This window comes from Rattus norvegicus, chromosome 1, assembly GCF_036323735.1.
Source record: "Rattus norvegicus strain BN/NHsdMcwi chromosome 1, GRCr8, whole genome shotgun sequence".
NCBI classification, from domain to species: domain Eukaryota; kingdom Metazoa; phylum Chordata; class Mammalia; order Rodentia; family Muridae; genus Rattus; species Rattus norvegicus.
This window is the reverse complement of record NC_086019.1, coordinates 205,987,519-205,998,435: the sequence shown is the minus strand read 5'-3', so window position 1 is coordinate 205,998,435 and position 10,917 is coordinate 205,987,519. Positions and strand designations below refer to the sequence as shown.

General features: G+C 56.4%; 2 protein-coding genes across 13 annotated transcripts; both read right to left on the bottom strand.

Annotated features, from left to right (window-relative positions):
* Positions 1 to 128: 128 nt before the first annotated feature.
* Positions 129 to 4,136, bottom strand: Cd151 (CD151 molecule (Raph blood group)). 3 transcript variants are annotated; one of them, NM_022523.1, is given in 8 exon segments: positions 129 to 972; positions 1,085 to 1,243; positions 1,331 to 1,435; positions 1,539 to 1,613; positions 1,903 to 2,094; positions 2,214 to 2,304; positions 2,993 to 3,122; positions 4,091 to 4,136. In NM_022523.1, coding segments are annotated over 6 exon segments (762 nt in total). In that variant the 5' UTR covers positions 2,298 to 2,304; positions 2,993 to 3,122; positions 4,091 to 4,136; the 3' UTR covers positions 129 to 825.
* A 784-nt stretch (positions 4,137 to 4,920) lies between these two features.
* Cracr2b (calcium release activated channel regulator 2B) lies at positions 4,921 to 10,479 on the bottom strand. Of its 10 annotated transcripts, none has more exons than XM_063264083.1 (11): positions 10,246 to 10,477; positions 9,865 to 10,052; positions 7,741 to 7,929; positions 7,552 to 7,663; positions 7,037 to 7,196; positions 6,519 to 6,665; positions 6,329 to 6,419; positions 5,998 to 6,090; positions 5,675 to 5,841; positions 5,525 to 5,596; positions 4,921 to 5,313 (listed from the first exon to the last, which is right to left on the bottom strand). In XM_063264083.1, the coding sequence occupies exons 3-11, from the start codon at positions 7,900 to 7,902 to the stop codon at positions 5,136 to 5,138; spliced, it is 1,182 nt and encodes a 393-aa protein (XP_063120153.1). In that variant the 5' UTR covers positions 7,903 to 7,929; positions 9,865 to 10,052; positions 10,246 to 10,477; the 3' UTR covers positions 4,921 to 5,135. The 10 variants fall into 10 exon arrangements, with proteins under 10 accessions (XP_063120153.1, XP_063120155.1, NP_001121013.1 ...); XM_063264085.1 differs by having other exon boundaries at positions 9,941 to 10,052; positions 10,259 to 10,477; NM_001127541.2 differs by having other exon boundaries at positions 9,941 to 10,052; positions 10,246 to 10,292.
* Positions 10,480 to 10,917: the final 438 nt, after the last annotated feature.

The following is a 10,917-nucleotide window of genomic DNA, read 5'->3' as shown; positions in this document are numbered from 1 at the left end:
CCACAGCAGGCTGGAGGTGTCCAGCTACCAGAGACTGCCCTGCCTGTAACTGCCATTAGGCTTCCCCACAGAGTCCTGTGAGTACTGTAGCTACCCTGGACCGCAAGGTCCTGTCAGCAAGCTGACTCGACTGCTTATACATTTATTGAGCACCTGTCACACAGCAGGAGCATCTGTGGGCATCTGGGATACAGCAGTGAATGAAAACAGCCATGCTCCATTCAGAGATGTTCCCAAAAGAGACAGTGTACAGGAACGTTGAACATTTACATAGTGTTATCAGTAGTAGGAAAAGCCCAGGGCTGAGGCCGTTAGGAGCAAGAGGCCTGTGTGGAAAGGACAGCATACAGTGTGGGATTCCAGTTCCCCTAAGCTTGCCCTATCTGAGGGTTCCTGGCAGCAGGCATGAAAGGTGCCTAGCCCAACCAGAAAGGCCCCTTCCCACCTGCTCTTACCCACCGTGTAGTGGTATGCTCGGATTCTCCCCAGACTTACTGCAGATCACAGCTACCCAAAGGGAAGCAGTCTACATAAGAGGCACTTCTGTCAAGTAATCTAAACCCTACTCTACTAGCCAGGCCTAGCCCAACACTGGCATACATGCCCCCTCTTGTTAATGCTGGGGCAAGTACGCTGCCTCAAGCTTTGGGACTTTGGTGTGCAGGGAAAGGCACTTGAAGCTACCACGGAGGTGGAGCCACCAGGGGACATGGTAATGGCATGAGGGCAGCTACCTCTCTGGCAGTCAGCAGTCTAACTCAGTAGTGTTCAGTAGTGGGGGGCTGGGACACAGCGCGAGGCTGGCCTTCTGGCCTGGCACCATGGTCAGTAGTGCTCCAGCTTGAGGCTTCTGTACAAGCAGCAGGTGAAGATCATGCCGAAGACCTGCACACAGGCGATGCCAATGCCCACGGCCCCGATGACCCGCAGGTGCTCCTGAATGAAGGACTCCAGCTTAGTGATGCAGCCACCCTAGCGGGAGATAATGGTGGTGAACGTTACCGGTTTCCCACATACAGCCCTACTGGACCAGGCTGCCTGAAGACCAGCCCAGCCCAGCCCCACCCAGGCTGAGCACACTTACTTCCACTTTATAGATGTTGGAGGCGTGCTCCCGCTTACCACAGCCAGTTACCACAGTCTTACAGCAGCTGTCAGGGACCACACGGCTGTCTGCCTCACCAGAGCGGATCCACTCGCTGTCTCTCCAGTCTCGAGAGTTGTTGCTGCCACAGCAGTGGAACTACAAGGGGTATGTGGCTGAGACTCACAGCCCGCCAGCACACAACGCCATGCCTAGAAGGCTGGGAGTTACAGGGGGGGCACCCACCTCTTGCTGCAGCTTGTCTACAGCGTTGGTCACACCCTCATGGCCTGACTGGTGGTATCTCTTGATCATGGTGTCCTTCAGATTCTCCTTGAGCTCGGTGTTGAGCTGTGGGTAGGATTAAACTCGTAAGGGCAAAGCTGGTCAAGACCTCCAGTGGGACTGACAGCCTCGTTCCGGACATTACCCTGTGGCCTGTTCAGGCCCTTACCTGCTGATAGTAGACATAGGCCAGGATGCCAGCAATGATCTCCAGAAGGAAGATGATGAGGAGCAGGATGAAGTACTAGGGAACAGGGACCCAGTAAGTGGGGGGTTCCTAGTGCCAAAGCACCACAAAGCCAAGCCCCCAACCCAAGAGGCCAAGCAAGAGGAATGTGGATAGGAATTACACTCTGGGCTGCCTAGCTCCTTGATACTTCTCTGGAAGCTGGTGTCTGCCCCAGTGAGTTCAACAGGGACAGCCTACAGGAATACACTCAACAAGTCAGGCCCCCAGAACCAGTACCAGAGACCCCTGAGAAATCCATGTCAGGCATCCCTAGCCCCACCAGGTGCCACCAGGCCCTGCTGACCAAGCGTAACAGGTTCCGTCGCTCCTTGAAAGTGGCACAGCAGCCCAGGACTCCAGTCACCATGACAACAACACCAGCCACCACTAAGATGTAGGCTGTTGCTAGGTAGGTGCTTGAAGCCAGCAGACTAATGTAGTCACTCTTGAGGGCCAGTGTCCAAATGCCCACTGCCATGACGGCCAGGCCAGCCAGCTGCGGAAAGTATATAGTGGTCACCACATGAGGCCTGGGTCTGGAAGCTGGGACTGAGCTCCTAGGCCAGGCCTCCAACATGGGGAATAGGGATGCAGGGAGAATGTAGCTCTTCTCACCCAGAAGCAGCAGTTGTAGGTGAACAGCAGATACTTGAGGCAGACTGTGCCACATGTTGCCTTCTTCTCGTTGAATTCCCCCATCCTGGGCCTGGAGAAATGGGGAGGAGGTCAGATGGCCTGAAGCACCAGGCCTCCAACTAAGAAGAAAGCTATACACCGATGAAGACAGAGAGGATGCAGCAGTCCCCAGATGCTTGCAGAGTTTGGAGTCCGGCCAGCTATCTGCCTTAAGAGGAGCCTTCCCAGGAACCATATGTGAGTCACTTCCTGGACTAACCCCTCACGGCCAGACACACATGTTGGGTTATCATGGAGGACCCCCAAAACATCTGCTGACTCACTCCTGCTGGCAACTAGGGGAAGCTCCAGCAGGCCTTCAGGGTACATTCCTGTGGATAGACACCCTCAAGCATTTCCTGAGCCCCACGATCAGGCTGATAGGTACTTACAACTCATACCCATCCCCAGAGATGGCAGAGAAGCAGCGAGTTCAGGCCACCCTCAGGTACACTGTGAGGACTCTGAGCCTCTTTACCGCCAGCCGACTTTACCACCAGCCAGGGCAGAGACAATAAAATGCCGGTAGGTGGAGCCTGTGCAATCTGCTCCCCAGTTCCACAGATGTGCATGTGCCGTCCTCCAGGGGTCCCCTAGACACACTAGCATCTGAGGACAGTGTACAAACCTCAGCTGAGCCAGGCCAGGCTCCCAGACAGGCACCTAAACAGAACTTTTAGCCGGCTACCTTAAGGATCTGCCCAAGCCCCAGCACTCACCTCTGGAAGTCAGGACCAGCAGGTACAGGTCAAAGTCACTGATCTGCCCGCCCTTCACCTGGCAGGTGGGATCTTGCCACTCCTATGGTGTCTGAAGCAGTAATCAGAATGATTCTCAGAGCCACCAGATCTGCAAGGAAGCATAACAGCCAAGCCTACTGTTCTCTACTGGACGGCAGTAGGCCAGAGAACATTGCTGGCCTGCCTGATCTAGGGAGGAACAAATGCCTTCTCCAGGTGCCCCGCCCTCCAGGCTCATCCATCACATTCCCTCCCCACCAAACAGCAGCGACTGCAAACTGAAGGAGGATGCATCAACCGTCCACTTCTGGAAGTGGGAGAGATTTCAGACCTCCAATCGGAGATGGGACCCAAAAATACATGCTGCCTCACTGGATGCGGGCAATGACATAAACAGAAGCTTGGCTAGCCACAATGCAAACCCCGGGGCTAGGCTCTAAAAGCCCAGAACCTATGGGGAGCTGGTTCTCTCGACATACCCAGCAACCTAAGCCAAGGCACAATCAGCAGACTGAATGTAAATTCCCTGAGAAAGTGTCCGCGTGGGAGCCGGGACCAGCCAGAAATAGCTCCTGCGGCCAGGACACTACCTCCCTACACTCAGCTCCAGTACCTCCCCTGAGCCCTCCATGGCACCGGGCACCCGCCCCACCGACGGGATGAAATACTGAAGTCGGCTGGGCGAGGAATCCCCGCGTCACAGAGATGAAGTCACCACCGTCCCTGCCGCCCGCCTCCGCCCCGTGCCAGTGGGCGGACCTGCGGTCTCAGGGGAGGGAACCGGTGTCCAGGGACAATGAATAGGGTGATCAGACTTTAACTTTCCGGGTTTCTCCACGAAAGAGACCGCCAGGCCTGCCCAAGAACCACAGAGGCTCTCTTCCTTACCCCTCCCCCTTCCCGCCGCGCTTCTAGCTGCCCTGCCCCGGCGTCGATCTTCCGGAAAGGAGCCTGCAGCCCTGTCCTACGGGCTCTGCCTCCTGGGTGGCCCCGAGGCCAGCCACGGAGACTAGGAACACCAGTAAGCAAGGAACTCAGGACACTGCTCCCCATACCCTTCGGCTTCGGAGCACTCACCAACCACGCTTTGAAATACCAGCCCCGGCAGCCACTGTAGGAGCGCTCATTCGGAGTACAGAGAATGCTCGGCCCGGGGCCTGCGAGGACACGCCCCGCGCGCGACCCCGCCCCAGGCGCAGCCCCGCCCACGGCCGGCTGGGGCAGGCAAGTCCTAACTGGTTTGGTGCTAAGGCGCAAGGGAGAGACCTGGAGATCTGCCCTGTGGGTCTGTAAAGTTAGCTTGAGGGCACCCGTTCTTATCAAAACCTCGGACTCATCCAGAAATAGAGGAGCTAGGCTGGAGAAAGAACCCAGGTGGGGAGCGAAGAGGTGGGGAAGGTGGCACTAGAGGCCCAGAACTGAGGTCAAGACCAATTTCTTCTCCAGTCTAAGCCGGGAGAACAACTCTGAAGCTGCAGGTTCTAGCGGTTGAGGAAATGCCAGAGGGGGAGCTCCAGATCGAGTGTGGAGGGTTCTGAAAGGTCCCACAGAGACATAAGGGCCCTGCGAGAGGAACCCAGTGTGGATTGCATATGGTCTGTCTAGGAACTGTGCCAGAAGGATGATGGTCTGGACCAGAGCGCTAGTTGACCTCACGGAAGTGAGGGGCGGGACCTTCCATTTGAGGACCAGCACCCGGGAGTTTACACCTGTTGAAACCTGAGTCCTTGGATCTTCAGCTGTGAGGGATGGTGAGGGCTTGGTGAACCACAGAACATACACAAGCACAAGGGGACCCACAGGGGCAGGAACGACTGGGTAATGTGCACCTGTAAATCTCTCCGTGTTACCCAGTGCACGAACCACAAATGCACTGTAGCTCCCAAACACACAAAAACCAAGGAATGCACAGTATACAGTGGCCTTTATTGGTCCTTTAGACAAAGATTAAGGAAGACAGGATAAAGACTGAAGACCTGACCACTCTGAGGGTTAGTTCCTTCAGGCATGGGATGCTTTCTGGGTAGAGCTACATACTTAGCAAGCAACCGCCACCCAAGACCAATCCCCTCCTAAGAATAGTCCTCTGGATAAGGAAGTGAGTCATTTGGTGGCTGGCTGGTCATCGGGCACTAGGAAGATGGCCAGAGCCTCGTCTGGGGGGCCGAGCCCAGCCACAACAACAGCAGCAGTAGATAGGTCCCGGCTTGTGGGCGATAGCTAGAGCCTTCCTGTGGCTACTGCCCAGCAGCTTAGTCTCACAGGCATCTCTCTCATCTCGAAGCCTCAGATTCAGCTCCCTAGAAAAGAGAGGTAAGAGACCGAGGAGACTAAGATCTAGAGGGAAAAGTGTGTGGGGGAGATGCTTTCCCTGAGTCCAGAGGACTAGAGAGCCTGCAGCCTGAAGGCTACAGGGCAGACGTAAGGACTTCCAGCAACATGGGTAGGAGTCAATAATATTTGGAAACTTGAAACCACTTCTCCACATTAGCTTAGGCAGGCCTGACCCACCTCAGCAGCTCCAGCTGCCTTAGGAGGCTGAGTTTCTCTTTTTGCATGTTCCTGGAGACAGCAACCACATCTCTGTGGAGAGAAGGTAGTCAATCAGATGCAAGGTGGTGGAAGAGATCCACGACCCTCACCACAGGCACTTCACCACACCTTTGGGTTTGCTCCTGACGACCCTGTGCTTCGCCCTCCAGTCGGATGAGCTGCTCTTGCGCCTGGTCCAGCTGTGCCCGTAAGGCCTCATAGGCCCTCTGCAACTGGATGTGCTGGGCTTGTACCTCTAGCTGTTCTGCAGCCCGGGCTTGCAGCTGCTGTTCCAACTGAGGAATGGTGGAATGCAGGCTGGCAAACCACACCCCTCCGGTGCTAAGCTGACCCCTCACCCTTGCGGCTCCTGGTTGAGAACCCCAAGGCACAAGACACACAAAGAAGTTGAGCCTGTGCGAGGACGCCAAAGTGAACTCAATTCGGCTTACCTCTCGCTGCCTCAGGGCTGCGCGCTCCAACTCCTGCTCTCGGGTCTGCAGCTCCAGCTCCAGGTGGCCCCTCTCTTCCTCCCGGGGTGGGTTCTGGGATGTACAGCCGCACTAGAGCCTTCGCTCCGGGCTCAGAGCAGGCAGGCAAGGGTAGGGAGCGAAGGGGTGGAGAGCGTGGGAAGGGGCACTTGCTGAGGCAGAGCGAAGTTCCCTGGACTTGGGACAGTTTGGACTCTCGAGGTGAGTCCTCTGGGGAGGGACCAATCAGGGAAGGCGGAGCTGGAGAAGCTGGAGAAGCCAGCGAGGCTAGGTGTGGCGTGCGCGGGCCCACCTGACTCTGCCGGCGCTGTCGCTGCTCCCGAAGCTGCTGCTCCAGCTCTTCATACAGTCCGCGCACCTCCCTCTCGTGTTCACTCTCCCGCCTTAGAGGAACCGGGATAGCACAGGCATGATCATTCCCGAGCCAAGTCTCTGCCCCCTCCGTGACTCCCCAGACCTCGCCAGGCCAGGCCAGCCCTCACCTCCGAAGTGCCTGCTCCAGACCGTCGCGCTCCCGGGCCGCCGCCTCCAGGCAGGCGGATGCGCGCATCAGAATTTCCTCTAGAGAACCCAACAGCTCGGGTCGCTCCCGCTGCAGCCCGACCCAGAGTGTCCTCACAGCCCATTGCCTGGAGGATGCGATCGGAGACGGAAGTTGGTGGGTGGGTGAAGATTTGTCTCCCCATTGCGGACAGTGAACGCCCTGGAGAACCCAGCATCCCAGAACTGGCACATGTGCCGTGTACAGTTTATCCCTTGTTTAGTGCTCTCATGTTAGCTTGGCCTGGTGTCTGGTGGCACCCCGCCCCGCAGAGCTATGACCTCCTGAAATGCAAATCTTGAGGAAAATCACACCAGGCCACTCTCCCAGACAGCCACAACTGACAAGGGGACGGACTGTCAGGACCTAGGGATTCTGTAGCAACAGACAGGTGGGCAAGGCGGTCAGACTATGAAGAGAAGAGGGAACACTCTCGAAAAGGAGTGGCCATCAACTCACTCTCCCAGGACCCGGGCCACTCCTAGCTTCTCCAAGGAAGTGTAGAATGTTTCTACATCGTCCTCCTCCTCCAGAGAGCCCCCTGTGCCCGACTCAAAGGTTTCCTCAGGTGTCCTCAAGGGGGCTCTACCTGGGACCGACTCCACCCCCACAAATTTCCCTGCAGACATGGGAGGAGAGATTATCAGGACTGTGTGTTAGCACCCTGGACCTACCCAACTCCCTTCAAGCCACATACAACATATCCTGTCCTCTCTCAGGGCCCAGTTTCCTGTTTTTCTTCCTTGTTCTGGTTCTATTGGCCTGGGAATGGGAAATGACAGCCAGTTCCCCCGCCCCACCTTGGTTGGCAGAGAAGAAGGGATTGGGGGAGGTCAGACCATACCCTGTATAGTAGCTGGGGGTGGTACAGTTCATCATACACCTATCTGTAGGCACCAGAATGCCTGGGAAGTTGTGAGAGGTACACATCAGGTCTCACAGGGCCCTGAAGAGGGTGGCTGGGGCCTGCTCACCCAGGCCTAGACAGAACTCCCGGGCTGTCAAGAAGCCAGTGTGGGCCTGGTCCAGACTTTCAAACACAGCCTCCAGCTGTTCAGGTGTAAGGGGAAGATCACTCTGCAGACCCTGACCAGGCAAGAAGGACCAAGGTGAGCAGCTAAGGTCGACCTTGTGTCTAGCAACCTCTTGGATGTGGGATTCACCTGCAAATCCTGACGAGTGATGAAGCCCTTGGCGTCCTTGTCACACAGGACAAAGAGCTCCTGGGCCTGCTGCAGCACCTCTGCTTGATGTCCTGCTGAGACTCCTGCCCTCTCCTCTTCCTCCTGGCCCTGCCCAGCTCCAGGCGGCCCAGGGCTGGCCATAAGAGCAAGTCTTGGCTCCGATAGGTGCTGTGAAGCAAAAGGAATTTCAGAAGAAATGGGAGGAGGGGTGAAAGTGTGGCAGAGGGTGCAGGCAGAGAGGTTTGGGACCTCCTTGAGCAGGCAGGAAAGTAAGCAGACAGAAAAGAGATTGAGACAGGGGTGCTCCAGAGTCACTGGGATGGGGCGAAGCAGACTCAGAACCAAAGTTACTGCCTGGGACCTGGCATCTCAGAAAGTAGGAATACCTGGAAAAGGTTCAATCCCAAGAAGAACCCAGAGCAAGAAAGGGAGGGTGAGCTGGATGTGGTGGCATATATTTTTAATCCCAGCACTCAGGAGGCAGAGTTAGGCAGATATCTGTGAGTTCGGGGCCAGGCTAGTCTACATAGCAAGTTCCAAGACATCCAGAGCTGCATTGAGAGATCCTACCTCAAAACAAAAAAGGAAGTGAGACCAGGCCTAGTGGCATACACCTTCAGTCCCAACACTCAAGAGACAGAGGCAGGGGGATCTCTGTGAGTTTCTAGTTTGTAGTCTGATCTACAGAGTGAGTTCCAGGACAGTCAGGCTACATAGTGAGATCCTATCTCAAAAAAAAAAAAAAAAAAAAAAAGTGTGACCTTACTACAAAAGACAGGTAAAACCAAGTGGGGGTCTGGGCAGCCAGCCGAGAGATTTTGTAGTGAAAGAGGCTCAGAGAGTAAACAGACTGCCACATCCTGGACTTGGGAGATCCCAAGCTGGGACTGCCTAAGGTTGAGGGCTGAACCACTTCTGACCAAGTAAGTCCTTAGCCTCAGGCCTGAGCCCGTGATACCCTGGACTTCTGACAGCTGGCAAGCAAGCAGAGAGTAAACTCCATCAGCCCCTCCCACCTGCCAGTCAGGCCTTAAGGGTGCAGGTGCAAGGTCCCAGGCTTGGGCACTGGACAGCTTTTGTAAGAAACACCCCCACATCTCGGTTTAACACAGCCTCTGGAGTTTTTTCCTCCCCTGGGGCCTCCCTCTCACCTCCTGGAATGGACATCCACCTCTAATTAGAGCCACCTGTCAGTCCTGCAGTGTGTTAACCCCTGATTTCCCAAAGCTACAAGCTCAGTGACACTGACCGACTACTATCTTTTCAGTCTTTGAGGTCATCTTCCCCTTACCTATATTCCGGGAGGAAATGAACAATAATCCTACAAGCTAACGTGAGGAAGAGCATAGTAGGGCAACCTGGAATGATCATTGGCCCCCTTGACCGCTACCCTCACTTCAGCCAGGCACGGCCACCACCCCACCAACCGCTCCAGGGCTCCACGGGACCGGAGGTCCATCCTGGCCGGAAGCTGCGCTGCCTCCAGGCTCCAGGGAGTCCAGAGGAAAGGCAGCGGGTGGGCCCACAGGCAAATCTCATCCACGCACGCACGTCTGGGCTAGCTGCCTTCACCCCAGGAACACAGCCGTTCCAGAAAGAGATGCGTGCGGTCGCCGCTCCATACGGCGGTCCGAAGGTGCGATCACTGGAGCTAGGGGCCCGGGATTGGTGGGTGGGAAAGGCCGGAGGGCGGGGCACTGGGACCCCAGCCGCGGGACCTGCGAGCAAATGCCTACCTGCGAGCCGCGCCGCCGCGCCGCCGCACCTGCCGCAGGCCGGCCGCTCCTCCCGGAAACGCGCGGTGCGCCCCGCCCCTGCCCGGACCCCGACAGCTCGCGAGGGGCGCGGACCCAGAGCGACCCTGCGGCCTTACAGGCTGGGAGACCCTGGATTAGCACGTCCGGGTGGATCCTCCACCAGAGTGCTGCAGTAGCTTTGTCCCGCCTCTCCTGTCCTGGTGACCCAGAGTGGCTAGTTCTCCCCGGAGAGCCACTGGGGGCAGCAATGTTGACGTCGTGTCCCTCACTCCCACCGCCTCCCCTAGCCCCCAAGACCCTTTCAGGACAAAATCAAGACCGGGGAGATTCAGATGCCAGCCCCTACCCCGCCCGGAGTATCCAGACTTAGGGTGCCAAGAAGTGTGTGTAGGAAAATGCCGAGCAGGAAATAAACCAAATACTTTCAGTGACTGTATCCAGGGCTGCGGACACTAGACTTTCTTCTCTATACTTTTCCAACTTAAGAGTCTTCTGAGTTTTAGCTCTAGAGAATGACATACGTTAGCAGCACTCCTGTGTGAGAGAGGTGAGTGTGGGACCCAGTCAGTGAACGGCCTCAGCAGTCTGCCCTGGGGACCCCTCTTGGGGCACATTCCTAATCAGGGCTCCCCTGGGTCTAGAGAACTTCAGAAGATGCTGCCAAAGTCCTACTTAGGAGAGCCATCTATTTCCAAGGGTATGCCCCCAACCAAGCCCCTAAACTGACCTGAAAAGCTGACCTGGCTATCACAGGCTGCAGAAGCGCTGGGGGACTCTGTGCTTCTCAAGCAGAACCACAGCAGGCTGGCTGTATATAGCACAGGTCATGGAGACGAGGGGCGGCCCCTGGCACCTAGGCTAGGACCTGCCTGGCCGGCTCGCCCAGTCCTGCTGTCCCAGGTCCCATAACCAGACCAACCGTTATTGTTGGCTAGGGGCTGCAACCGCAGCCACTGTGCACCTTTTGGGAGGGGCAAGTGGGTGCTGAGCTCTTAGGACTAGGCTAAGTTCTACAAATAGACAGCTAAGCCCACCCCTTTGGGAGGGGCAAGTGAGTGCTGAGCTGGTAGGACTGAGCTAGGTCCTACAACTGGACAGTTAAGCTCACCCCCACAGTTCCCCTTCCTCCAAGACTATTACAACACACACAAAACACAGCACAGGAGGCTTCAGGAAGACATGTGAACTCTCACTACCTTGTCTCAGTACTCCAGACCCCTCCCAGGGTTCTGGTGGGAAGCAGGTATGGTTACAGCACAGGGAAAGGCACCTGCTCCTGGTAATGAAGCATGTGACAACCACGAAAGAGAAGCCAAGCACAGAGTTCTGGGCGAGATGCCCCAGTGTGGGTCAGGAACTGATCTTCCCTGGTCCCCAGGCCTCAGTTCCAGACGCTTCA

Excerpts from the sequence above, each read along its gene's own strand:
- Cd151 (XM_006230576.5), bottom strand. The coding sequence starts at position 2,297 with ATGGGGGAATTCAACGAGAAGAAGGCAACATGTGGCACAGTCTGCCTC. Across the intron at positions 2,095-2,213 it reads CCTACAACTGCTGCTTCTGG|CTGGCTGGCCTGGCCGTCAT; the intron begins GTGAGAAGAGCT and ends TACTTTCCGCAG. Across the intron at positions 973-1,084 it reads CCAACATCTATAAAGTGGAA|GGTGGCTGCATCACTAAGCT; the intron begins GTAAGTGTGCTC and ends ATCTCCCGCTAG.
- Cracr2b (XM_006230561.5), bottom strand. The coding sequence starts at position 7,902 with ATGGCCAGCCCTGGGCCGCCTGGAGCTGGGCAGGGCCAGGAGGAAGAG. Across the intron at positions 7,664-7,740 it reads TCACTCGTCAGGATTTGCAG|GGTCTGCAGAGTGATCTTCC; the intron begins GTGAATCCCACA and ends TTGCCTGGTCAG. Across the intron at positions 5,597-5,674 it reads CGTCAGGAGCAAACCCAAAG|AGATGTGGTTGCTGTCTCCA; the intron begins GTGTGGTGAAGT and ends TTCTCTCCACAG.